Here is a 27,151-nt window from a genome sequence, read left to right on the forward strand (position 1 = left end):
ATTTTGGTATCATTGTCTTCAAAGAACACCCACAGGATAAAGGAGGTTAAAAAAGTGAAACATTGGAATAAAACTTGTTCTAGAATTCACCTTAAAATATGTATCTTGTGTATATAAGACAAATACTAATAAGCATAATACATTTACATAAAATACAGACAACAGGGTGAAGAGGTGATCTTATTGATTCAGCTCACGGCACGGTGAGCGGCCCGTCCTCTCCTCTTCCGACCGTCTCTTTTGTTGTGGTTGCTGCCGAGGGTTTGGCCCACAAAGCCAGTCATTGCTGGCCACGCTGCCATAGCAACTAGAAAATACTTACCGCCGTCAGTGTGTCTGTGTGTGTGTGTGTTCAGGGGATAGATAGTACAGAACGCAGTGAGCTGGAGTCCAGACGGACCCAAATTTCACCTTTTGCCTTCAATTCTAGGATTTTCTCGTCCACCTGGAGCGTGAGTCCCTGAGCGTCTTATTAATGTGTGACCCGAGGTATGTGGTGTGTGTGTCTGGTGTGTGTGTGTGATAGCTCGGTAAATGCCACTGCAGGCTTAATGAGTGGAGACGGTGATGAGGTAACAGCCTTTTTCTGGAAAAGGTTGTCCGTGGCAGTAACCAACCAGCTCGCCGATGGCCGCCGCCGCCGCCGCGGGCACGACGCCGCGGCCTCCGGTGAAGAGCGTGGTGGTGTACAAGAACGGAGACCCCTTCTACAGTGGACGGAGGTTCGTGGTCAACCAGAGACAGGTGGCCACCATGGAGGCCTTTCTGACTGAAGTGACCCAGAGCATCGGGGCTCCGCTCGCCGTCAGGACTCTGTACACCCCGAGAAAGGGTCACAAGGTCATAGACCTCCAGGAGCTTCAGACGGGAGCCCAGTATGTCGCTGCTGGCTTTGAGAGGTTCAAGAAACTGGAGTGAGTACCAGCACCGCTTGCTGTGCTCTTAGAAGAAATCATTTGACCTCTTTTTTTTTGGAACACTTGAATAAGAGGTGTGAAGATGTATTTCTCCTTTTATTGCATCTGTTGTTTCGATATTTAGTTACTTGAACGCCAGAGCGAAGAATCCGCCCGCTGCCCGTGAAGAAAGCCAGGTAGGCGTTCATTTTGTCACGTGGCCCTGCTTTTGCAGCCCAACGGCACAGTCCATCACTCATTAATCCCGGGGTAACCAGGAGGAATGCACCACCAGGCTGCACCGTGCACAGAGCAGTTTCAGCAATTCCAATTTCTGCTAAAATCAATTCTAAAATTGTGTACAGGACTTTCCCATATTGAGACAAACGGCGTTAGTGCCAGTTCCATTAGATCAGGTCATTTTAAGCTGGATTTATTTGTCGTGGACCAGGACTTCCCAGAGAATCACGGGTCATTATGATCATTTCCACTGAGAACGTTCTCTGAATGAGTCGGAGGTCTGTTCTCTTTTGCTCGTTCAGGATGAACATTCACGCTGAATAGATTTCAAACGAGCAAACTCACATCCACTCGTGCTGCTGACGAGTGACGGCTTCAGTCTTAAGAAATCCGTCTCACTATTCTAAAAAAAAAAACACAAAAACGAGCACAGAGCGGCTGTGTGTGTGTGTGTGTGTGTGCGCCTTGGCTATCTGCCATTTTGGTTCCACATGCCTGTGTTGTGGTTGCTGTGTGTGCTTGTCTGGGCAGGCCTAGGAGACCATGTTCACCAATTAAACCATTAAACTACTGCCACTCCAGATAAAATAAAAAAAAAACCACAAAAACAATAAGGGATGATTGTCAATGGCTGGTTTGTTCTGAGCTTATTTTAGAGGCAGACTGATGTCGGCTTCAGATGTCACCGATTTGACACTTTGAGCCTTCAGGTCAGACTGCGAATGTGCCGGTGAAGGAGGCCCGGAGCGACTCCGGGGTTGCCGCACTTGATCCGACGTGAGCAGAATAGTTAGGGAGCCAGTACACATTTAGGACGGCTGATTTGTCTGTGATGGATGTGCAGGGTAATTGATGTGCACGACATGGATGATGCAAAACCAATTTTCTAGTTTCTCCTAGAAAATGTGATCGTTATAATGTTTTTCTGTGCCATGCGTGTGATTTTCTGACTATCTTCTGCAGGCCAAAGTAACCCAGAGGCCAAATGTTTCAGCCAAATGGAGGAAGTTTATACCCATACCTTGCATTTTACAGTGAGTTGGACCAACTTTGATAACACACGCAATGAATTACTGTTTTCTGACTGATTTTCTCTTTCCAAGCATGCCAGAAATTTGACAATAAAAGGATTGTATCTCAGGAAGATATCCTTCTGAAGGCCTCCTGCTTTGCCTGGACTTTATGTCATGTCGACTATAGACAGCATGTACAGTATGTATTGTTTCACAATAGAATGTAAAAAATGTTTTAGAAAAAAACTATCCATTTTCTTCAGCGTTTTCCGTAATGGAGATCTCCTGTGTCCACCATTCCGGTTCATCATTCCTCGGAGCATGCAGCAGGACCTGGAGAAGATCCTGAGTCTGGTCACCGAGAAGGTCAGCCTACGAACCGGAGCGGTGCGCAGGTCAGTGACACCTACACATACTCACATGCACGCTGTAGGATACAAATAGATCAACCCTGAGTCCTGTGCTTCATCAGGTTGTGCACCTTGGAGGGGGTAACTGTGTCCTCAGCTGTGGAGCTGGAGACAGGCCACTGCTACGTTGCCGTGGGAACCGAGAGGTTCAAGAAACTTCCATATGTGGAGCTGTTGGTTTCAAAAGCCACAGAGAGGTATTGTTTTGCAAGGCTCTTTGTGTGTCCACGTGCCTCTTTGCTGGCTGCTCTGCACAATCTTTTTTTTTTCTTCTTTATTTTGTAGATATAATCCAGGAAAGAGGAGGCTGTTAAGGAGAAACGAGGTACCTTTAGTTGTTAGTAGATAGTTAATAATGCTATGTCCTGAAATAAGTCTTGGTGTTGCTGTTCAGTTCTCTCGGATCATGTGTCTCGTGCGGTGTGTGTTTCTCTTAGTGCAGGAAGGCGAGGAGCGGTCCGGAAGACCAGCGACTCAGCGACTCAGCCCTGCTCGACTCCCCAGAGGTAAAAACAACAACAACAACAACAACCCCGTCTCTTTCTTCTCCTCCCACTAATAGAGAAAGAGGCCTCTCATTTGTCTGACACCAGACAAACTGTGCGGAGGGCGCTTGGTGCCCGGACGCATTAATGATGTCACATTGATTCAGTTCGGTCCGGCGGGGTTTCAGTCAGACGGCCGGCGGGTGAAGTCGACCGGGGACGAAGCGGCAGCTCCGGCAGCCGCGCAGCAGGGCAGCAGGAGAGAGGCAGCTGACGAGGCCTCTGCGTTCTTCGCCAGGCCGGTCAAGATCCGCAGCTACAGGGGACAGCCGAGACCCCCACCCAGCAACGGGCCCGGTGAGGCGCCCCCCGTTCTGATTCTACATCGGGCCTCTTCTTCACTCACAGAGAGGTTGGATGGACTCTTGTTGGGTGTTTTTAATCAATCGATCAGCAGCGTCCGCGTTTCTGTGCGTTCCAGTCCAGCCGAGCGTGTCCAAAAGAGCACCGAGGAGGAGGAGAGAGGAGGCGCGAGGGGCCGAGGAGGTCCACGAGGACGAAAACACCGCCACGGAGCTCCCCGTTGACCAGGTGTGCGTCACCATCGGGGGATCATCATAACCACGTCGTACAATGCTAAAATGAAATGTCAAAATATCACTCAAGGAGGTTCAATTGATTTTGCTGAAAAAATGTTCAAAGCAGAGGTGTCTGTAAACTCGACTCTCGTGTTTGTCTAAAGAAAGCTGCAGAAATAGTGGAGGACGAGGATTTCAACAACAGACACACACAGCAGGTAAACCACAATATTTTATTCTTTTTGTCAATATGTTACTTTCTTCGAATAAATTCATATTACCACGTATATTGGAAACATGGATCCACAATGATTAGTCAATGGTGTATGCATTATGTCCTTCATGTCCTCCATCAATTGAAGTGAATGCAGCAGACGGTTGACACATATGATACTTTATTCTGCATGTAGGGAAAAAAACAGCAGCACAATGGGAGCGACAGCTACAAGAAAATACAATGAAAAAAGTCCATAACATGCAAGAGGCTGTTTATGTGTGTCTTGGTAGAGAAAGGTTTTCTGTGTAATTGGATAAAACGTATTTCCTGTGACAGGCTCCGTCACCTGAACAAGATGGTGTGAAACAGACGGAAAGCTCTGCTTGCACTCATCACTCTGCTGCGGAAATACTGGTACCAACACACACACACACACACACACACACACACACTGGTGTCGGCTTCCACTCCGAAGTAAACAGACACACAAAGTAGTCACATGAAAGGTGTGTCTCGTTTGAAAAGGTGCACGAGCCGAAGCAGACGTCTTCAAAGTCACGGCCTTCGTCATCAGCCACCGCGCCACAGAACGGGGAAGAAAAGGCGAGTTCACTTCCTCGCAGCTTATTGGCTTTGACATTGACGTGTGCTCGATGGCCTTTTCTTTTACACGGTTGTAATCATTTGGTTGAACAGGAGAGCCTACGTAACGCTCATCGGGAGGACTGTTAAACCACAAGCACGAAAGATGGCGGCGAGACGTCGCGTCATCATAACGGCAGAAGGCAAAATGAGTCTTTGATCACGTTGGAGATATTTCGACTGTGATGATGAAACATGTGAAATCATTCATTTATGCCGTTATCTTTTACAAAAGAAATAACGAGTCAAAAGTGCTCGGATAATATAAGAACAGAAATGACAAATGATGGACACACTACTATGAGCTCTATTTTAATACAGTCAGTCAAAACTGGACTTTTCTGACATTGTAAGCTCCCAAAAGACAGTGATCATTCTAATGCAGATATTGTGTATCTATATACAATTTGTATACATGGAGCAATATTTTTGAGACATTTTATTCCTAAATGTATTTACGATCTGCAGAAATCAGCGATGGAGACCATTGTGTTTTGCCAAAAATTTAATAATAAACGATCAGGCACATATCAAGCTAAATAGGTCAACCCATAACAAAGTAAATGTCCATTTCAAGACTGACAATAAAAATATATATTACTATGTTTCAATTTTCTCCAAAATCTGTAGAACTTTTTGCACATTTACAGTGAATACAACACGTCAAAGTTAAAAAATAACCCAAGTACATGTTAATCTTACAAAGAAATAAAACAGTGGTTTATGATTTTGAGCAATACATGTTTACTAGTACAGTAAATGAACAGCTTTATTCTACTCTCCTGTGTCCTCTCCTCCCAAAAGCCTCTTCACGCGGTTAAAGTGTGCCGTGAAACCAGGAAGTGAGATGAAGTTGGTGCATTTCACACCCCAGCGGTATTTGTTTATGGCCTCTATGGCATTTATGCCGATAGCAGTCCCATGGTCGGACAGCTGAGGGCTCAAAAGTAAAAGTTAACAGCCAGCAACTTGTAGGCAAGCGCCATAAATCTGGTCTGGTGCTGAGGTGAACCCTGCATGAACCCGCGTCCCCTTCAGCTCGGTGTGAGGGTTTCTGCACAAAGGTTTTAAAGCTCCTGCTGACTCAAGATTTTATTCACGGGACCTTTCCCCAGTTTGCTCCTTGGCATCGCTCTCACCTTTTGTTTCACTTAATCAGTATAAAGTAACCAGAGTCATGTTTTGATCTTATCCTTTTAGGGTTTGTGCGGTTAATTCTTTGAATATTCAAAGTTTATTACTATTAATTGAGAATCAGGCAGAAGGAAGAAACGGAGGAACATTTTGTTTAAAAGAATGGAAAGAATTGTTGACTGTTCAAACAGAGAAACATACAAACATCAACACATGTCACTGATCCAGTTTTTTAAAGGTTAGTACCAGAGTGTTTAAAAATGAACACTTTCAAAATAATACAAAAAATGCAATTAATTTAAAAATGTATTTAACATACATCATTTGATATGTTATTGCAGAACTTAAGGAAAGGGATAGGCTTAAGTTCCATGTCTGAACATAAAAAAAACCTTAATATAAGGCCTCGTATTCACATATGTGGTAGGTCATTAAATGCATTTCTGCCAACTCTCTGTCTCCTTGTTTCCCCTCAAACAAATCCCTTTACCTTCCCTCGCTGAAGCATCAGCTTAAATGATTCTAATGGGTCCATCTCAACACAAACCGCCCCCCAGCAGCCTCACAGAGACACAGACTCTCCCTGTGTCTGCGTTGGATTTCTCCTGTTCATAAGGAGTCCTGGTTTGTTTAAATGCTCATCTCCGTTAGTGTGCAGCCTGGGTGATATTCTGCATCTCAGTGTTGGTGTCATCAATGGAGCTTAGAACACAAAGACTGATGCCAGCCACGGTGAGGAACATTCCTGCAACAGCCTCTGCAGAGAGTCAGAAGTGAAGGACATGAAGGCAAAAGAACATTAGAAAAATCACATCTTAAAAATCACAGCACAACCAGTTCAGTAGGTTTCAAGGAGAGGAAAAGGGCAGATGAGGGAATCAACTGCTCATTGGTGTCTTGTCATGCCCGTCAAGTAAGTTGAAGCGAATATTAATTGATTACTGCGTATGTGATGTCATGTTTCAGAGGCCAAGGTTAGATTTCAAAACTTGTAGCATCCTAGATGTGTCCTTGAGCTTGTCAGATTCCCGTAACTGTGGGACTTTGCTGGTGCTGGGAAAAAGCAAACTAGTGCAAGAAAATGGGTCACTTACGTTTGCCCCCAAACTCTTCACCCAGCAACTTGCCAGTGAACAGAGTGCAAAGGAAGGTGAGAGAGTTGGCCACAGGAACAGCAAGAGATAGCTCTGCATAAGAGAAGTGGAGATAAATGGATGTAATATTGAGCTACCAAATGAAAATACAAACCGACAACACCGACACGATACCAGTGGAAAACCAGCCATTATGAAACAAATACAAGTATAGCGTCTTTCTATTTAAAAGCTGTACAGGGTCATTTTTTATAATATGGTGTGTGGTCAGTTTAGAGCTGAAAGAACGATGAATTAGTTTAACAAAAACTTTTTTGGTAATCAATTATTCCCTTGAAATTCATTTAGCCAAATCCTCAAATGTGTGGGCATTCTGCTCATAGGCTGGTATTGTGCATGCGTGTGTATGTGTGTGTGTGTGTGTGTCACCTGTGGTGGACAGTGTATAATAGTACACCAAAGAGCCACTCTGGTTCAGGAGAAATGGGATCAGGTACTGTGTGGAGAAAGTTCAATTCAAGTAACTGTAAGGAAAACATGTACAGTGGTCAACAAAAGAATTGATGCCAGGATTCACCTTGAGGTTCAGGAGGAGAAACTTGCCCTCAGCCAGGAGCTGGCAGACTCTGTTGTTGTGTCGCACATGCTCGATTCCCTCCGCGCCTCTCTTGAGGAAGGGGTTGGTGCAGCCCCACAGCACCGACACCAGCAGGAGACTCAGCAGCTCCACTGCAGAGCACAACCGGCACATGTGTGTGAGACGTGCCGCTTCTCTTTCAAATATGTATTCATTGAATAATGACCAAGTGGGAGTCTACGAAGACAGCAGAGTAGCGGAAGTGCAGTTGGGCTAGGCTAACGCTAGCTAACCTCCGTAGCGTTAGCCTTGATACTCATAGTCCTGTTGATATTTAGTCAAGCTTAATCGGAACGCATGGCACTAATTACATATTCAGACTCAAAATAGTTGGCAAATATAGATTTGAGAACGTAAACGAGCTTGTTAGCCACTCACCTACGGTCACCATCGTACGGTAACGTCAGTCAGGATGCATTCAACACGACTCGACTCAGTTTGGAGTAAAAATTACGCAACAGGGAACTGTTTCAAACCTATTTATTTGTCTATTCTCTTACCGGTCCTGAAACCATTTCTTAATAAAGTTAACGTTGTATCGCACTTTTAAAATGTATTAAATAAAGCACATGAGAATTTGATTACTCATTTGTTAACTGCACCATTTCTGCAACGTTTCTTAAAATCTTGAATACAGCTTTAGTTTGTTGTGGTACCAAAAAGTACCAGCTGAGGGCGATATAACTGCTGTTTTCTTTTGTATTCTGAGGTTTAAGCGGATTTTTCTCTTGCTTCCTTGTGTCATATGAATCGTTTACAAATGGCATTTCATTTTGACAAAGATTTGAAATATTTTATTGTCATCTCATTTAATTTAAAGAATCACAAACAATGCAAATACAGAGAGAAATGGAAATAAAGTGCAAAATCCTTTGTTGCAAACTAAAAAGGACTAAAAGGACACCCATATGTCTGAAAATATCTCTATTGTCTCTTTGTTATACGGTTATATATAAGTAAAAAACACACAGGCAATTTAAAGATTTCTTTAACGAAAACTAATCTGACGATCTGTGAGCAGAAGACAAAGACTGTGAAATGCCGGGTTAAGCATATCTAGAAAGAGTGCTGTTTGTAATATCAATACATTTTAAAACAAACTATTACACACTGAGATAGTGTATTTCATACTGTTTATGTCTTCTCTGGCTGTATGTTAATCCTACATTTCCTCATGACCATATGTAGTCATCTTTAATACAGAAATGTATACACTTAAGAGCAATCTAGTCAAGCCATTACTGTGTTTAATACATATTTACTTCATTATTTTACTATTGATCTGATTAGACCATTGGGGAGAAACCTCTGTCGTCAATTCTCTGAACACTGACTGTGGCCAAAAAGCAACTCTTCTCAATAAAGTCTCAGCTTCATGCAACATCCTTCATGCAATCCATCATGTCTGTTTAAGGTACCATTTTGCTCATAGCGTCTATTTTTCCACACCACAAGTGTATATCTTGGTGTCATCGTAGTGGCAGTGTGGCTCAGTTGGTGGAGATTGACGGTGACAACACAAATGTCCCCCGTTGGAGTTTCCACAGGATTCAGTCGGCATTCAGCATACATGGTCGGGGACGGAGAGAGTCGTGAGACAAAACCACAGTCCGGTCGCTATGTGTTTGCCATTGATGTGGAATCACTTGTGGCGATTGCACTGGATTCACTGATGGTGCTCAACTGCTCCACGTGGTTTCCCTCCACGCTGCTGAGCTCCGCTCCGTGCAGCGGCAAGGAGTTCTCCGAGACTGGGTTTGAGCTGAAGATGCTCCCCGACACAGAGTGGATGTCCACGGGGCTCAGCGGCATGCCGCTGTGAACTGTGGATTGTGACATCTTCGGACGAGGTTTGGAGCCCGCTCTGGTTCCCAGGACCCTGGATTCATGTGTCCACCTGGCAACAAGTTAAAAGGCTTGATGTTACTTCAAGCACTTGCTATGCAGGAAGCTATTTTTTAGAAACGTTTCATGAAATGTTCAGTAATTGTTTCCTCTTTAGATTTCCTCAATAGTTAAATAGAAATATGTCAGATATTCAATCAGGCAATGAAATCTTACTTGGCAAGGAGGGACAAGTATTCCCACGTTAATCTATTTTATACTTTTATACTATACTATATATAGAAATATTGTCCAAATGAGGTAATACGTTCTACCTCCTCAGGCCAAATCGCTAAAACTACAATCTAAGAGAGGAACATCATGCAAAAAGTTAAATGTGTTTGAGAACTATAGGATTATGTTAATATGCAAAATTACTTGAATTAGATTTCAAAGAATAGAAGGAACAGCAAGTGCTTCCTTGAACAGCCTAAAAATAGCATTGCTGGCTTCAGGAATCGTGACATTCTCTTTGCAGGAATGGTCCTGTCACACAGGAATGGGGCCCTACCTGTTGTACGTCTTCAGGATTATCAGGAGAATGGCGAGAATAATGATGATTCCCAAGACGATGACAGCGATCATTGCCCCCGAACCTGAGACACGGTGAAATGATAAATCATAAATGTGTTAAAAGGCCGTCTTAGAGTCAGCCAAATTTGCTTCATGCCGTGCAATTCTGCTGCAGATTCTGTGTATTCCCATGAAGTAGTTTGTCGTAGCCTAGCAACACCATCACTCACTGACAAACACAACTTGGTAAATATGTCCTATAAAATGCGCGGCTGCCACTCCAGTACACACCCTCGAGATTAGTCTCCATGACGCTATAGGTAGGTAGTAATGAGGCTTGTCTTATCTTTTCTTCTGTTTTAGTTTGTTATTACTGCCATTCTAAAACATGAATGTCCCCTATGGCAGATTCAGATTCAAAATCTGATCCTCAAAAAAAACCAATGTGTACCAAGACTACATACAGACAAATGGAGAAAGAAAGTAACTGGATGGAAATGCATGTTGTCATGTTGTTGAAAACAAAATAAAAAATGAGTTTAAAAATAATAATAATTATTATTATAGTGTTATGATAGTATTATAGTGTGTTTAATCAATATCCAATTCAAGATGACAAGGAGATAAAGCAGACATGTGGATACACGCACACACACACACACACACATCCTTACTCTGGATGAGTATTTGCTCCTTGGTCTTTGTGTTTGAAGGTACTGTCACAGGTGAGACAGTTGAAGCTTGCATCTTCAGCAACAACCTGCAAAGAAAGACAAACGCACACAAAAAAACACTTTGGTCAACTGACTATTTTCACATGAGTGCACAGCATTACATTTGCATGATGTCGAGCAGGAAATCGTGTTTAAACCTGTAGTTTTGCAGTGATTGTGCAAAAAAAGTTGGCAATTAATGATCCTTTTCTTTTTAAAGGAAAAAAAACAATACAATCCAAAATACCGACTGAGCCGCTGTTGGCAAAATAATTGCCATAATCATCCCAATAAATACCTTGTAATGTAAAGAGGCAGTAATGTGAAACGTGTTCTCTCAATCATGCCTCGTTTAATCCTACACCATCAACAACACCTTTCCCAGGGGATGTTATATTGCTTCAGGGCAGTTTTATTGTGCCGGTGTTCATCTTAACAGTGTCACTTTGATCTTATCTGTGTATTGTATTGGTTCACGCAAAGATTCCCTTTCATTTAGGAGGTCCCGTTTAGGACACAATGCGCACACAGCTGTAGGTCAGGGCCGTCCCAGTAAATTATACTTCCCCCCTCAGCCCAGTGAACACTTCTTTCTGCCACACCAGGAAAGAACAAGTGTCATCATGGGAGTTCCTCACCCTCTAATTGCACCGATGACGAGGCCACTGAATGACAAGGCCATTGAAGCGTGATCCATCATTATTCCGTAAAGGATTTCTATATTTGCAGGCAGTTTAGCAAACCTTGCGAAATGTGTGTGAGGTTGTCATTTGGTCTGATTCACTGTCGCTTGTCTCCTTTAACAGCTTCAGTGACTAATTTGAAAATCACCCAGTGTGTTTAAATCGAACTGTCAAGAGAAATATTGGGCTTTACGATCAACAATGAATGGGCCTAAAAAAAAAACTGGAACAAGAAAGAGCAGTTATGATAGATGAACTGCGCCTTTGATCAACTTCAAATTCAGACTGAGTCATTCTCAAAACCAACTAACAAAGAGAAATCACCTAGCTATGGAAGGACCGCTCTTACTGTGCTAAATGAGTTCACATGCAGACCTCAACTAGTAATGTTAATATTCTATATAAGTGCTGCTGCTACAAAGAACTCATCGATATAAGTAACGAGGTGGGTTTTTAGTGGCTCTCTAATGAACACCTTGCAGCTGACAGACAAGCTGGTAAACTTCCTCCTGCCTCCCTCACGCGCCCGTACACTCGCATGATGATTTTCAGCCAAATGCACAGTACCGCCTCTGTTTAGATAATTGCACATTTTGGAAAATACTATTGATTTGGCTTTCAAGCAGAGTTAGATATAAGAGGTCGATAGCAGCTTAGCTTAGCATAAAAAGTGGAAGCAGGGGAGAGAAGAACAAAGGGATCCCGCGTCGGCGCCTTTAAAGCTTGACGATGTATGTTTAAAATCGTGTTTGTTGAATCCAAACAAAAAATAATAATCTGTGTTTCTGAGTTTGAAGCTCTGCTGGTTTCCTGGCAACGGATACTGATAAATTGTTAAAGCTTTGCTTTTTATGCAGATTAAACAAACAATAAATAATTTGTTAATTAATTACATTCCAATATAGTTCTGTGTAGGTTTTAAATCAACGTCACCGTTCGCAAATGTTATATTTTATATACTGCGTTTCTTCTTACAGTTTTTCTCGATTGCTTAAGCACGGTTTGGATGGTTTTGTTTTTCCAAACAGTACACACATTTAGCACACCCACAAACTCAATTAACAAAACACTTCAGGTCCTTGGCAAAATGAAATGCTCTTGTAAAAACAACACACTTATTTATCAAATCCATATTTTGTTACACACACACACACGTTGCATATTTATTCAGTTTTCACCAGTTACACACATCTGTTGAAAACCTTTTAGCAATTCTTCTTCTCAGCGTTTAGAGCAGTGTAAGTGAAGTAGACAAAGAAAGAGCAAAACGTCGCCCACATTTGCACCACTATAAGCACAATGTCTGCTCACACTTTTTGCAGAACAAGACACACAGTGATATGCAAAACACTACAGACACCTGTATACATTATAGACACCACACAAGACCAATGCTGCAGACTGATGAAAATATAGTTTATTCTTCTCCATAAACTCAAATTAGTCAACATGGAGATTCACAAAAAGAATCAAATCCCAGTTGTGATGGACTAGACAAACACAACATTGTATCCGGTACAAAAAAAGAGCCAAAAAAGATCCCAAAAAAGTTCAACATACAGCACCGAAAATCCTACACGTTGTCTCTTCGTCTAGATAGATCTGGCTTTCTCCTCCTCCTCCTCCTCCTCCTCCTCGGATTCCCCCTCTCACTCTTACCCATCAATATTAATGGAGCAGAAAAGGTTTTGTTTCTTCTGCGAGCTACGCACATCCTGGCAGCTTTGCAAAAGGACCGTTTGCAACGTTGCACATGTGACCATCGGAAAAGAGACAAGGAGCACAACGCATTCCTGTAATACGGAAAAGGTCTGTAAAACGCACTCTGCAGCCCGGCATTTAGACTCTTTTGTTCGATGAGTCATGAATTTGAACTTCACTTGGAGCGATTACTCGGTACGTGTGTGTGTGTGTGTGTGTGTGTGTGTGTGTGTGTACTGTGCGTTTCAACCAGCGTCCTGCTCAACAGCAAACATTGCTCAACCAACTCCCCCGGTGTTGACACACACTATTAGGCTTAAAGATTAGTAAAGACATATATCATGTTTTCTGTTTGCAGAGGTGACAGTTTCTGATAAATGACTAATCATATACGGCGTAAAGTTGGTAATACCACTGCTTTGGTAATACGCTGGAGCCATCTAAAATCACTAATCTCCCCAAGATAGCTTTGCAAGGTACAGACGCTGTGACATTTAGTCCTGTGTATATATTTACAGAAGAATTATTAGCCTTTTTACCTGAACAGTTCTGTCTTTACAGGACAGAAGGCATGAATATATAAATAGAGACTTTTAAACACGCGTAAAGTAGCGTTTTGACATAAACCCTAAATGAAACATTAATGAGCCCATATTCATTAATGTCCAGACAAGAGGGACTTTGTACCCTTGTGGACATAACTATACCTGGACAAGTTGCATACCTGACAAAGAGGGGGCAGGGATACGACCCAGGCCAGTGTTTCCCTTTGTCATGTTAAAGCTTGACTAACGAGAACAACCCTTTCTGAAATTGCTCCCGTATTGAAACGCAGGCGGGCGCTGAACAGCATCTGATCAGTAATGGGAGGGTGTGTCGACTCCTGCGGCTCGGAGGCTTTCGTGCCGAAGGTGGTTTCAGTGACGTTGAGGTGGGCAGAGCCCTTGAGCCGAGGAAACACACCTACGGCTAACACACCTCGGGAATCCTGGTGGCTCCAACCGGACCTCCTGGAAAACAAGCGGCTTTGGCTGCCCGCTGCCTGATTAGCAAACAGCGTGATGGCCCTGAGCTGTGTTACGCCTAAACATCGGCTCGTAAAACGCGTCAAAAGGACGTTCCCTTTCAAGCATGCAGTAGAAGGAGACTTGCTCACTTCATTGGCAAAGTGCACATAGGACAGATGTGGAGAGAAGTGTGTATTCTACTGTATGTTCAGTTTATTCTACAATGCAATCTTTTTACTCTTCACTATTTGCGAGAGGTGACAAAAGAAGAAAAAAAAAAGAGTTGATCTGAAACCACTTGATGGCAAATGCTTTTGATGCACCGACCCACGTGTACAACTTTCCCCAGACATTCATGCTAAGCTAAGCTATATGCGATAAATGTGACCCCTGGCTGTGGCTTCATATTTATCTTCTTATCCATACTGTAGCCAGTTTACCAACCTAAACAGCATGATCAACTCAACTTACCAATGGATAATCATGCCATAAACAACAAACCGACATCCTGCATTGTCACAATAACAAAAGCAAAATTCAAATCAAGAGTGCCAGTAAAGGATCATGACATTTTCAAAAAAGCACAAAACCAACTGACATGAACTGCGGATCTTCTTCCTTTGATGTGACATTGCTGACCATGAAGTCAAAGACAGCATCAACGAGCAGACTTGAAAAATAGATCTTATGTTTATAAGCGAAGGAATTTACAACTAAGACAAACCCGATGACTTAGACATCACACTTCCGCCTGTCTTCTCTCTGCTGTAGTAACAGTTCTGTTTGATGTTCCACAAACTGCAGCAATTCGTTAACAGGGCAGATTCAATATCCTTTCTTCCACCCTCAGTAAACACAACATTTATTGCTTTTCAGAGAGCAGACACTAAACAGGAACTATTTAGTTTCCTCTTTTTCATACGAGGAAAAACCAGACAAAGCTTTTAAAGGGCTCACCTGTTCACCCCCTCGGCACAGTGCTCTTCCACATTCTGTGTCTAACGCAGGCTCCCGGACGCATGTTCATAAAACGCCTTCAAAGCATGACCTTCATCAAGCGACAGTCGGGATCAATATTTGAGGAGGCATTAAGAAGCCGGTTAATACAACACAGGTGCAGCTATTGGTTCAGTCTGAAGTCACGGTCGGCTGGTCATCGTCACATGTACCTAACACGCCAAATTTGTTTTCAAGATTTCAAACCGAGGAGGGTTTTGATCCGGAACTGTTGTACCTCCACCAACCTCAGTGCATCAGTGAGAGGTTTGCAACCTCCCGCCCTCACATTTACCTCGCGCAGCTTACAGCCGACAAAAAACTACAATATGATATCGGAGATGTAATGAAACAGACCGTGTTTGGTAAAGAGGAAACCGAGTGAGTTGTGACGGAACAGAAATCCCAGCCCAAGTAATGTTGACACATTTGACTCGATGTGTAGCAGTGACATCGCTGAAATATCTATCGTTTGGATCTAGTGTAGAAATAGTAGTAATTCTTAGTTGTAAATTGGCATATTTGATGAAATTGCACTTTCTTGTTGTTTCTTGTTCTTCTGGGTTTTTTTATCCTTATGGTTGAAATGCACTTATTGTAAGTCGCTTTGGACAAACGCGTCAGCTAAATGACATGTTGTATTTACGGTATACAGGGAAAGGTTTCTAAAGAATGCAACTATCATATTCTAAAAAAATATATAAAATACCAAGCTACTTTGTCATGGAGGGTTCAGCAGGTTTGCACCACAGCTTCTCGCTTACAATACTTATTGTTTGCGCAGGTAAAAAGGAAAACAAATGGACATTCATTGAACTGGAACTAAAGGAAAAGCGCTGTGGTGTGAGGACAAAAACAAGACATATTCTTGTCAACATGTTTTTCTCTCAAAAAGGCCTTCGATTGATCCAGTCATTGTAACAACTAGCTGTTTTAAAATCAGACTGATGGCTGGGATAATGCGGAAGTAATATTTCTGGCTATTAAACATGTTTTATTGTTATTGTGATATAGTGGCTGTTGGGACATTATTTTGTGAAACATGAGCATTTCTAGGTCTAAGAGGCCAGAGGATTAAGTTCCAGTTGGTTAGGAACTGTCATTTGTTTGAAAATTTGAAATTTATAGTTGTACTCTGGAATGGGGAACTTTAGTCTGTATCCATTTTTATGGGTCAAATACAATGTTTATCTTAAAAGGACAGATACTGTATGCTAGTAGCTCAAGGAGTCAGCGTATAGTGTATAAATTCCTTAGATACAGCAGTTGGATGACATGTGACATATTCATTAAAACCATAGAAGAAACCATAGAAGACTCCAGACTTTTAGTGTAGCCACAACGCCGGGGAGTCGAGGCGAAAGAGTGACACGCGAATGAGTAAGAAACACACAGTCCTGGAATCAAATGTCTTCAGGGCCGTCTATGCCAGTCAGCATGCATGCATGCATGCATTCTGGGCTCAAGACATTACCCGAAACACCACAATGTAAATAAACAAGCAAGGCCTCTAGATTAAATCTGATTCACCTCCATTATATTTATATTACCACGACAGAAACCTGCTCAGATGCCCGGGTTTGGATTTCCCAGTCAGAACATTCTGTTTTCCCATTGGTGTTTTAATCCAATGATAAAAGCTCATTAAAAGAAATGAGCAAGTGAAGATCATATTAGTCAGAATACAGTAATGTGGTCGGGCCGGGTTTTTCTTAGATCTCCTTTGTACTACTTTTCACCAAGTGCCTCAGTGGCGTCCGGTGATCCCTTTCAATGAAACTCCATTTCACAATCAGCATTTGAAAATGAAGATGTCTGCTGCTGAAAGGAGCGCTTTAGTTCAGTGTGCTGAATGATGTTAATAACTGCTTAGCGAGTAAGAGGTAGATGATGGAGACTCTGGTGCTGTTCAGGAGGCTTTCTATGGCGACATAATAAAGATTACTTTTGAAACTGGGCTTTTCCAAGATGAAAATGATAACAAAAGAAAATACATACAATAGCTGTGGTTACAGTCTCCTAATAACTGCATTCATATATTTATTATACCATAATGGAAATCAGTGGATATTATATTGTGGATCATGGCTGGAAAAAGGGGAATAGCCTGCTGATTGTAATTTTGAATCACATTTATGTTTTCATTATCTTATAAAAGTTACCTTTATCCTTTTGTCTCATACCTATGCCACCGGTCCCAGAGACATTTCAAAGTGATCCAAACTGTTCATCTCAGCCATTTAAATGCAGCTGCTGTGCAATTACACGAGCAAGGAATTCAACATAGAATAACAACAGGTAAGCGCTCTATTGTTACACCAAACACAAACAACTCCTTTGGTCAAATAACGCAAAAGAAAACTCAAACAAAGATACAAGTGGACAAACAATAAGCTGGTGCTGGGAAATGTAATATTGCCAGCTCGAGAAGTGCAGCGCTCTGGAATGTGAGCTATTCCCTTTCACCTGGGTCTCACCTGTAGCCTCACCTTGGCGGTGTCTGGGAGAGCCCTTGTTCTCACACACACACACACACACACACACACACACACACACACACACACACACACACACACACACACACACACACACACACAAACACACCGAGAATGGACCGAACAACGCACTGAAAGATTACTCCCAACCACAAAGTGTTAAGAGGGAGAAATCAAAACAAGCACAAAAAAAGGACTCACCGAACCGCCTCCTGTGTGATTTGGGCTAGAGCCGTTTGTCCAGGTGGGAGCCCGAGCAGCGCAGAGCCCCCTCCCTCAGCGGGCGGATGGGGGCATAGTCCAAAAAAAAGTGGAGGCGCTGCCGGTTCGCACCTCTGCTGGGCGCGAGGGGGTAGTAGAAGTAGTGCGTGCGGATACACCGGGAGAGAAAATAGGTCCCACAAGGTCCCACTAAAAAAAAACGACAAATTCGTTTTAATCAACAAGCGAAGAGGCGAAGTGTGTGTTTGTGTGTGTGTGTGTGTGAATGAGTTAATCAGATGATGTGAAGAGGAGCAGAGAGTGGATAGGAGGAACAGGGGGAGGAGGAGCAGCTCCGTGCTGAGAGTTACACACTGAGGCGGGCAGCTGGTTTTTCAGGTCCTTCCGCCCGGCCCCGAGGCGTGATGCGGTCACTGATCACACGGAGAAGCCGCCCTCCAGACCCCGTGCGCCCGCCTCTCGCCATCACTGCGGCCTCTCCAGGGGGGGGGTCACAGGAAGATGAAAAGTAACAGAACAAAATAAAAAAATATAAAATGTTAAGAATCGTTCTCTGGAGAATAAGGCCGCATAATGTGCAGGTTTTTCTCAGAGTGAAGACAAGTATTTGAATTTAAAAGGTATCACAAATCCAGTCATCTGTGGACGTTTTCTGTAAGAATGAAGTGAATCACAAAAGAAATGGGAGCAGGGTGTGTTTGTACAGTAGAAAAGATGCGGTGTAAACTGGGCCAGCGATTGTCTAAATAGGACTATGAAAACACTTTGGCAACATTTGTGTGAAAATATGTCTGAATGAGAATAATTGTTTTTACTGGCAGTAATCTTCCTGACCTGTCCTACTATTTGACTCCCTGTTATTGTAACAAACCCATTGTGGTGGTCTGGAACAATGGAAACTATACATCAGGATCGGGCCTCATGTTACCCTCGAGGGGGTAGGTGGTGTTTATAAAACAAGTCCGTGCTGCACATTTGTTGGAAAGTGTGGCTGATCTTATACAATTTTAATTTTGCTTCACACGATGGCCTCCATAGAGTGTCCCCTCATCTTTGTGTGTCGGAACTTGGAAAGAACAACCTCAGACCTGGCTTTGAAAAACATCCAATCACTATGTCATAATTTCCTAGAAACCCCAAAAATGAAATGGCCATTTTATCCTTTGATCATTTCTCACTTTAAATTAAAAAAAAGATAAGATGATATGCTGCTATCATAGTGGCAGCCAATCTTTTCTCACATTTCCTTATTGAGATTAAATTGTTTGCACTTGCCGTCCTTATCTGTTTATTGCATTAAGTGACTTTGATTTAAAAACAGAAGTAAATGTTTGATTTCATTCAGAATAAACCCATTAGACAGTATCTGTTGACTTTGCCATGTGCACTTTACTTCCAATCCATTGTATACAATCTGGTCAACTCTTTGTTGAAGATCCGAGTTTGAGCGACTGAGACCAAAGTGCTGTGGGGTCTCCGAAGGCTCACGTTCCACCCAGGTGCACGCGCATCTTCACGTTCAGGGGTCATTGTAAAAAGGCTTTCCCCACCCCCTCCACCGGGAAGAGACGTCTTCTTGTGTCATAGTGAGGAGGATTCGTAGACTGCTGAACTGGAGGTCACGGCTATATAGCCACACTCCACTTTTTTTTCTAATAAATTTCACACCCAGTTTTGGTTACTAAAACAATCATTAAAACATTCCTTTCCGTGACTTTAGTATTGAACACGAGGCTCTGACTCACATATTAAATATTGTTAGGACTCCATGGAGGGAAATAGGAGGTGACAAGTGCAAGTGGCAGTGCCACTGTTGTACCATGTCAGCATTTCAAAGTAGGATTTGAATACATGTCACACTGCTGGTAAAGTGCTGGGGGGGCACCAGAGTCTAGTGCCACAGAAACAATACTGCGAATGTGTCCGTGTGGGAATGCACGACAATAAGAGTAATTATATGACTAACCTTTTTAATTGCCTCACTTTGAGGTGATGATGTGTTTTATTCATCATCACCTCTTAGTCAGAGCCAAGGATTGTTTTTTCAGGTACAATGCGAACCATCTTTGTTTAACGTATGTATTACAATTCAGTGATGTCAGATCTTCAAAAAGTGAGGTATTTGTAGTTGAAAATATCTTCTGCAGCATCTGAACCAAGACGTAATGCATTTTCATAGCATTTGAAAATATATGCGTGAGATTCCGTTTCTGTTCCTATTTTTGCATCTCAAGCGGGATGCCTCAAGTACCAAAACCTAAAACAAACAACACTAAACATTGCTTTTAAGAATACGTTTATGTATTTCTCTATGTGAAACAAATGGCTATTATACTGCACAAATAGAAGCAGATACGGTAAGAGACAGAGACCATCTCTGAGAAATAAGTACAGAACATGAAAATACGCATACCGGTATTATAGAACTGTAAATTATTGCTTGTTTTGCTACTTTGTTTTCTGGATTCCTACAATACAAGACACACTATTCAAATTCCAACAGAAACGGTACAACAGTGACAAATGGTATCATCGACCTTTTTAGTAGACGTTCCCCAGAAATGAAAGAAAGATTCAAACAGTCCAAGTTGAGCACAACACAAAGACAATTGGTTTTTGATCGAGCATCTTTAGGACTGAGTTACATATTTTTGTTTTTTTTTCCCCCATTACAACATTGCCAAGATAAGCTGTAACAAACTGCATACCGGGACTGGCCTCAGCAACAACAAAAAAAGACAAAAACACTTGGCATATGTACATAAATATACATTTTCATTTCAACTGTGACCAAAATGCGCCCGGTTTTAAACACCATGACCACAGAGAGTAAAAAAAAAACGTCACCAGTGTCATCCTTCTGCTCCGCTGCTTCCTCTTTATCAAAACACACCTCAGTAGTTCCCTCAATATTCTGTCTACTAAGATTACTGCGACAGCTTTGCTGTAGTGCCAATAAAACTGCACCCTGTCTGCATTAAAAAAAAGAAAGTTTAACTTTCTCAGCAGATAAGATGAACGCTTCTTGCAGACGAACACGAAAATAACGACATTGATTTTACTTACCTATTTAACTGTACTTCATGTCTAGAACCACAAGTGGTACGCTTCCATAGACCAAAAAAAGGCCTGAAATTCTCAAAGGTTCACACTAGCAAAAAGGAAGTGGAGTGTTTCACTCACTGCAATATGCTGGTGAAAAGGCTAACCAGGTGTTCAGCTTGAGATAAATGACAAAAAAAAAATCACAATCAAGAAACAGAAGAAATGCAATGTGCTTCCTACTTTTGTCTCAAGAAGGACTATTTTATGTGAAGGAAACAAACAAAACACAATAAAGTGCAAACATGCAGACAGTCTTTTGCTTACCAATATTGTTACATAGCAAAATGAGTAGTTTGGATTTCATGCTGCCAATGAAAAATCAGGTCTGGACTCACCACTGACACCCAAAAGCCCTGTAGGGAACATTTGTTCATGTTGCTTCTAAAGCACTGAAATATTTCACCAAACATGAGAAGGTGATACGCTGATATGACACGGGACAGAGGAGAATATTGCCCCCCAAGAATAGGGAATATTTAAGGTTTATTATTAGACATTAGTTAACATTTGTTCATATTTCCACTAAACTAGATACTGCAAATTATATCCTCATAATATAAAATCAAATAATGCAATAAAAAGTTGTCGGGAAAATCTCTCTTCCTCACTTCAACAATAAACATTGGTGTGTGTGAGCAACAACAATCATTTAATGTTCTCTTGACATTATGGGCTAAGTAAATGCTTTGGTTGATATCTCATGCCTTTTCTCAGCAAAATGCCTTCAGATAAACTACAAAATCTAAAAGGACTACTTCTTCAGACTGCTCAGCTATTTACAGCGAGAAAAATTGCCGTTATTATGGCGCGCAGCAGGAGGCGGTCGAGAGCATCCGCAACGGCTTGGAAATATCAAAAGATAGTGCAAAACAAGCAGTAGTAGGTTTCAGAGGAAAGCCTGACACATAGAAAGTGAGTTTGATCAAACAACATAATCAAAACATTAGAGAAGTGGACAACAACAAACGCAGTCAGAAAAAAACAAATCCACATCCCAAAGCCCCTTGGAGAAAACGAGGGGGACAAACTGTCTCTGATTCGTCGGATCTCAACAACAGCGACAAAAGAAAGTTTGCCATCGAGTTGAAGACTGAACTGTCAATCTTGTGAGAAAACCTTTAGGCTCCTCCCCCCCCCTCCCCCCCCACCTCAAACGTCACTTTAAGCTCTGCGCGGGGGTATGCACTCGTGTCAAAATCCTCACATTGTTGCCCTGTCATCACAAACAACAATTAAAAAACACCTCAGCTCATCATCTACAGCAGTAATTAAGCATGCAAAAAGCGTGGGGGTATCAAAGACATTGTAAGAATACACATCGAGCAGTTAAGCAGAAAACAGCACCTCTCCAAATAAAAAAACACAAGATAAAACAAGCAGAAAAAAGCAAAACATTTACCACAACTTTGTTAGTCACATATGACGCTTCGTGCTGTGTGTGATGTTAAATAGGTTCCTTTTTCTTGATATATTTTGTTAGTATTTGTGTTTCTGTACGTATCTTTTGTAATACAGTATATACATGCAGACAAGAGCAGGAACATCACACACTCAATCTTGATACAAGCTGAAGCGACAAACCATCAGTTATGAAAATGGATGAAAAAGATATACATAAATATATTTATGTATCACACAAAAAAATGTATTGTAAAAAAAGCAAAGCAAGTGAATGTCTTTGTTTAACCAAAGATTATTGAACACACGACCGTGAGACGAAGGGAGAGCTAACGAGCTAACAAGCTAACTACCTAGCAAGCTACTTAGCGGCACTAGCAATGAGAGCTGAGTGTGTGTGTGTGTGTGTGTGATAAGTGACAGGTGCCTGCGTTGGGACAGGTATCCTCCACCCCATTTTCCGAAAAACGAGGTGGGGTGGCGAGGGTCGAGGCGCGCACGCCCGCCGCTCACCACGCCGTCCGCACAATGCGATGAGTGTGTGTGTGAGATTCTCATCCATCCCCTTCAAGCCGCCTCATTCCATCGCCACGCTCCCCACAAACACCGTCCTTGAGCAATGTTCGTTGGTTTGTTTTTGCCTGTAGTTGAACTGAAATGAGGGGCGGCGACGCTCTCCGTGAATGCAGAGACGAGAGAGAGAGAGAGAGGGCAGGTGTGTTGCGGGTCTAAGGGGCGGTCGGAGGCCGCGCCGGTGTCGGGTGGGGGGGGTTGAGGCCTCTTTAGTTGAGGACTTTTGGGGGTCCCTCCGGACGTCGGGTCTGGACGATCTGCCCCTTTGGCCGCGCCGCCGCGTCCTCCTCCGTCTCGCTCTCGCACACGTGGACGACCACGCTGGGGGTGGACTCTGTCCCCGCGTGGAGCTCGTACTGTTCACCTGGCAAAGGGATGGTGGGGTGGGGAGAGGGGGGGAGAGCAGGAGTTAGTACTCTCAGTCAGACATGTATTCGAGTACAGCACAAATTGTCGAAAAGATTAAAAGCAGCAATGAAGTTCTCCTATTAAAGCTAAGGCCTGATAATGTGTGTTCCTCTGCACCAGCAATCTGCACTTTTCTCCAAAAGCAAAGACATTTAGTTTATTTTTAGTTGTTTAATTTAGATGAAGTACTCGCAAGACAGAAAAATACGTATAAAAGGTAGACTAAAATTGTACAGGAATGCAGTAGTTAACTCCCCTTTGAATATGGCTTTCAGCTGTTTGAGGAAATGTTTTTAGCAATTTGAATAAATAACACAATATACATTGTGTATATACATTATATACATAAACACAGTATACATGGTAGCTATGTAGTTTTTAGTATTTAATGGTTACTTCTAACAAGTAGAAAGAAAATCAGGGCTACTTATTCTTTGAATACAAATTATCAAGCTTTTTACTTTAATATAACCCTTTAAACTATCAATAAAATATAAACTATCAATAACATATTTGTCAAGGCATCAATTATATTCCCTGAATAAATCTCAATAACCCTCTCCTTTAATTAATAAACAAGCACCTTCAGCTGATTAATCATATTCAGAATGATCATGAATTAAGTTTATGGAGTATATAATAATTTTACTTGTAAATAGTGATCAATAGTTGTCTAGCAGGTCTGGCTGAAATAATATGCTCATATTATGTATTGTTACCATTTATCACACATTGGGGATCTTTTTACAGCACAAAATATTCTAGTGTTTGTCTGTGAATGTCAGCACATTGGCGTCTAACAAAAAAGAAAGAAGAGGCTTTCCTTTGAATAGTTGTTTGTCCAAATGCCAAAACTCGGCAGACTCAGATTGAAAACATACACTGCGTGAGATCGTATCCCTGTTGCCAGGGAGATTACATCAGACAACCGGCAGACAGGAGGAAATTGGTCTGGAAGCTTTTTCATTGTGGTGGCAGACAGAGGGACGGACAGTGAATAGAGTCCTGCTGTTACCGCCGGGAGTTGACAGAGGGAGTCAGCGCGCCGCGCTGCCTCTCCCCGCTCCCCGCTCATCTGATCTCACATGCCAGGATGCTAGCCTGGGCGAAGGACAAAAGACGGTTTCCGGGATTCTCTGTGTTGCCACGGTAACGGCCGAATGTGTCAGAGGTGAGTCTCTGGGCTGGACGGTGTCTGTGTGTTTGTTGGTACGAGGGAAGTTTGATCATGTTTTAGTGGATGACAAAAAGAAAGATAACAGTGGTCAATTGAATACAGATTTAGAAGTACTCTATTCCAGTTTCATATGCAATTTTGCTGAGCTGGAAGGAAGCTGCACCTCAACATTCTCAATGGCTCAAGATCAGAATGTCCTACCTGAAACTTGAAAAATGAGGGGATCTGGTAACAAATTTGACATACTTTGGAGGCCCTTTCCGAAAATAACTTCCTTTTTTATTTGTGTTTACTACTATTTCCCACGTTAACAATTGTTAATACCATATTTGTTATTTGTCTTATTTCAACCACACTTTAAACCACCTTTGCATTCCTTCATTTAGTCAGTGTGTTTAAAACCTACTGTTTTGCATGTACAGTACAACACTTTACACAACCACGGGCGGACATTGTAGATGTTACACACCTTTTTATGTGTGTGCTCGGTGGCATTTAATAAAGGTTGCGGCAATCTACAAGCTCGGCGACAGGGCCGACAGTCATTGTGTCTCAGCGGAGAAGCTGGGAAAAACCTCCAAACCTCCCGAAAGTGACTGCGCTGAGCTGTGCTAATGCTAGCGACAATGCCGTCATTTTAAAAACAAGAGCCTCGTACAAAGTACACAAAAATCAAAGAAGCAGCATCGTCCTTGTTTTGAGTTACTTGAGTATAAACCTCCCCAAATTGAATAAAAAGCACGACAGAGGGGCTCATGTTGACTTAAACTCCAACAAGCCAGAAAACCAAACATGCCAACTCATTTTACTTTGCATTTCAGAAAATTCCTTAGACTTCTGTTTGTGCTTCTTAAAAGCCTATATGTACGAGGCCGTGCTAATCCACAAGCAAACACGCACAGGAAGCCACAAATATTGATGCTGGTGCATATTTCCGTAGCGACGTCAGGAAGCAGCAAGTGAAGGTTAAGCAGCCGTGACAATGACGGATGGCCAGCACTGTGTGTGCAAGTTATGGGCTTCAAGCGGACTTATTTATTCCTTATGTCGCCGCCTGAAAGCAAACATGTGCATGGTAACACTTTGCATAGAAAGATCCATTTTTAAACACGGCACTTAAATCATAATGTCATTGTATTGTCGTTGTTTGTGCGTATTGTGTTATTTGAATCGTGTGTGAGAGCATACTGCACAGGCTTGTAGTACCCATTTAGTCTACTGACCCGGTCCTAGCTTGGCTACTGCGCACAGCAGGTCGTAGTTGATGCCCGGTGTGGCGTCTTCACTCTGGCTCCAGCCCGCGGGCGGCGAAGCGGGCGGCGAGATCAGGAACTGTTTGACGGGCGCGGGAGGGGCCAGGTACGTCTTGTCGATGTCCTCGTCGCCATTCTGGACCTGTCGGAGAGAGAGGATGACAACTGATGAAGCCTTGGAGCTCCGCATAGGACGTCAAAGGGATCAGAAGAGGCACAATCTGTTAAACCTGTAAGCTATTTATTGTATATATGTAATCCTAGTACAGAAAAGCAATGCCAATATTCTGATATGAACTAATTATTTCTTTAACAGGTAGCAGCATAAAGGGGAAACCAGTTAGATGTCAAAATGACTTTAAGCCAAAAACAACCACACATTGAATCATCTACACATCACAGTGCTGTAGATATATACACTTCTTGTTTTGTGTTTGTACTAAAGAAAGACACTTCACCCTTTTTTAAATTCCCTCTCTTCTGCAAAGGCAACAGACAAAAACACACGGCCACAAGGGACGACAAATCCCAAATGTATGCATCCGTGTGTTCAATGGTGTGAATGACGAGCTTTGACAGGGAGGGTTGAAGAGGCAGTCAAGTGTGGCCAGAGAAGAGAAATAAATAGAGCAAGTGTGAGGAATTTAGAGGAGAACCTCAAAAGTGTAATAACCCTGTAACTACTTTGTCTATTTGGACAATTTATCTTCTGTAGGATGAACACTTGTGAGAGCTAAAATGTTCACAGATTCTTTTTTAAATTGACAGAATCTGCCTGAAAATAAATCCCTTACAGGGTATCCATCATTATGAAACCAGGCTAAAAACTCATCTCAGTCAAAGACCAGGTTGTGGACGGTATCTGTGGAAAGTTTTACTTTGATGGAGTGAAGCAGAACAAATGTAGTGAGGTTTTGGTACAGAGTGTTCCGGCGAGGTTTCTGTAAAAACACTAAAACCATTAAACTATTTACATTATTTAAACAGGGGGAAAACTATGATTGGAATGTGGAGGTGCTATTTCGGTGGCTGATGTTTGTTTGCACTTTGTTGAGGGAGGGTTTGAGAGATATGATGCCTTCATCTCTGTAATCTGTGCAGTTATCTCTTGCTTTTGGCTATCTCGATTTTGTTGTTGTTGGATGAAATGTGCAGCCTGGGAGGGATTTTAGCGAGAGTTTGCTTGTTTGCATTTCATTGGATATCGAAGCTACCAGGATCTGATGTTTCCAGAAGTATGTGGCATTATTATAATATTTTCTTTTCTTGATGGTATTTTTTAGAACTCTTGGGTTTGATCCACTTGCAGAGAGGGTTTTAACTGACACTCACTTGGGCGAAGTAGAGTTTGAGCTTGTTGCCGTTGAACTCGGACTCGTGCAGCTCGATGCGAGCGCGGGCAGCGACCTCTGGGGTGCTGAAGTTGATCCTGATTCTCCGGAAGCTTTTAAACATCTGGAAGGTCGTCTGTTCATCGTAGATCCTAAACACTGCCTCAAACCTCTCCTGCAAAAGCAGAGGAAAAAAAAACCCCCACCATCCGTTCATTATTTGGGATAAAACACACACAGTAGAAACCCGCAACTGCATCAATAGCAGGTAAGCATTTGTTAAAAAGAAAAAACAATCAATATTGGCGAATCGGTGTTTTCAGTTTTCAATCAATTATTTCTTTCA

The 27,151-nt window shown here is 42.3% G+C and overlaps 4 protein-coding genes across 7 annotated transcripts in view; 1 reads left to right on the forward strand and 3 right to left on the reverse strand.

Moving 5' to 3' along the window:
- Window positions 1–311: 311 nt before the first annotated feature.
- dcdc2b (doublecortin domain containing 2B) lies at window positions 312–5,092 on the forward strand. 3 transcript variants are annotated; one of them, XM_037486670.2, is made up of 14 exons: window positions 312–452; window positions 596–914; window positions 1,042–1,093; window positions 2,100–2,170; window positions 2,413–2,544; window positions 2,622–2,756; window positions 2,845–2,884; window positions 2,997–3,065; window positions 3,212–3,401; window positions 3,526–3,635; window positions 3,787–3,840; window positions 4,176–4,253; window positions 4,365–4,442; window positions 4,536–5,092. In XM_037486670.2, exons 2-14 carry the CDS (start codon window positions 628–630, stop codon window positions 4,569–4,571), a joined length of 1,332 nt encoding a protein of 443 aa, XP_037342567.2. In that variant the 5' UTR covers window positions 312–452; window positions 596–627; the 3' UTR covers window positions 4,572–5,092. The 3 variants fall into 3 exon arrangements, with proteins under 3 accessions (XP_037342567.2, XP_037342569.2, XP_037342568.2); XM_037486672.2 differs by having other exon boundaries at window positions 3,233–3,401; XM_037486671.2 differs by having other exon boundaries at window positions 316–489.
- On the reverse strand, window positions 4,969–7,833 carry tmem234 (transmembrane protein 234). The gene is made up of 5 exons (XM_062557269.1): window positions 7,725–7,833; window positions 7,287–7,438; window positions 7,139–7,205; window positions 6,710–6,802; window positions 4,969–6,372 (listed from the first exon to the last, which is right to left on the reverse strand). The coding sequence occupies exons 1-5, from the start codon at window positions 7,735–7,737 to the stop codon at window positions 6,263–6,265; spliced, it is 435 nt and encodes a 144-aa protein (XP_062413253.1). The 5' UTR covers window positions 7,738–7,833; the 3' UTR covers window positions 4,969–6,262.
- Window positions 7,834–8,130: 297 nt separating this feature from the next.
- On the reverse strand, window positions 8,131–17,935 carry ncmap (non-compact myelin associated protein). Of its 2 annotated transcripts, none has more exons than XM_037486673.2 (4): window positions 17,540–17,935; window positions 10,418–10,503; window positions 9,742–9,826; window positions 8,131–9,243 (listed from the first exon to the last, which is right to left on the reverse strand). In XM_037486673.2, the coding sequence occupies exons 2-4, from the start codon at window positions 10,488–10,490 to the stop codon at window positions 8,964–8,966; spliced, it is 438 nt and encodes a 145-aa protein (XP_037342570.2). In that variant the 5' UTR covers window positions 10,491–10,503; window positions 17,540–17,935; the 3' UTR covers window positions 8,131–8,963. The 2 variants fall into 2 exon arrangements, with proteins under 2 accessions (XP_037342570.2, XP_037342572.2); XM_037486675.2 differs by lacking the exon at window positions 17,540–17,935 and adding an exon at window positions 14,805–15,186.
- A 2,314-nt stretch (window positions 17,936–20,249) lies between these two features.
- Window positions 20,250–27,151, reverse strand: part of rcan3 (regulator of calcineurin 3) — an 18,251-nt gene continuing 11,349 nt past the window's right edge. Inside the window, exons 2-4 of the mRNA XM_037486605.2 lie at window positions 26,807–26,980; window positions 25,445–25,616; window positions 20,250–23,000 (exon numbers count right to left, since the gene is read on the reverse strand). Coding sequence (XP_037342502.1) covers window positions 22,846–23,000; window positions 25,445–25,616; window positions 26,807–26,980 — 501 coding nt within the window. The 3' untranslated portion in view covers window positions 20,250–22,845. The remainder of the gene's footprint in view (window positions 23,001–25,444; window positions 25,617–26,806; window positions 26,981–27,151) is intronic.

The sequence above is a fragment of the Pungitius pungitius genome, chromosome 14 (genome assembly GCF_949316345.1).
Source record: "Pungitius pungitius chromosome 14, fPunPun2.1, whole genome shotgun sequence".
Classification (NCBI taxonomy): Eukaryota; Metazoa; Chordata; class Actinopteri; order Perciformes; family Gasterosteidae; genus Pungitius; species Pungitius pungitius.

What these genes read in the sequence shown, in the direction of transcription:
- dcdc2b (XM_037486670.2), top strand. Translation starts at nt 628, where the DNA reads ATGGCCGCCGCCGCCGCCGCGGGCACGACGCCGCGGCCTCCGGTGAAG. An exon ending in GGCTGTTAAGGAGAAACGAG is followed by an intron (nt 2,885 to 2,996) that starts GTACCTTTAGTT and finishes TGTTTCTCTTAG; the next exon opens with TGCAGGAAGGCGAGGAGCGG. An exon ending in CCCACCCAGCAACGGGCCCG is followed by an intron (nt 3,402 to 3,525) that starts GTGAGGCGCCCC and finishes TGTGCGTTCCAG; the next exon opens with TCCAGCCGAGCGTGTCCAAA.
- tmem234 (XM_062557269.1), bottom strand. An exon ending in TTCTCCTCCTGAACCTCAAG is followed by an intron (nt 7,206 to 7,286) that starts GTGAATCCTGGC and finishes TTCTCCACACAG; the next exon opens with TACCTGATCCCATTTCTCCT. An exon ending in TTATACACTGTCCACCACAG is followed by an intron (nt 6,803 to 7,138) that starts GTGACACACACA and finishes TCTCTTATGCAG; the next exon opens with AGCTATCTCTTGCTGTTCCT.
- ncmap (XM_037486673.2), bottom strand. Translation starts at nt 10,490, where the DNA reads ATGCAAGCTTCAACTGTCTCACCTGTGACAGTACCTTCAAACACAAAG. An exon ending in GGAGCAAATACTCATCCAGA is followed by an intron (nt 9,827 to 10,417) that starts GTAAGGATGTGT and finishes ACCGTGTCTCAG; the next exon opens with GTTCGGGGGCAATGATCGCT. An exon ending in ATCCTGAAGACGTACAACAG is followed by an intron (nt 9,244 to 9,741) that starts GTAGGGCCCCAT and finishes ACTTGTTGCCAG; the next exon opens with GTGGACACATGAATCCAGGG.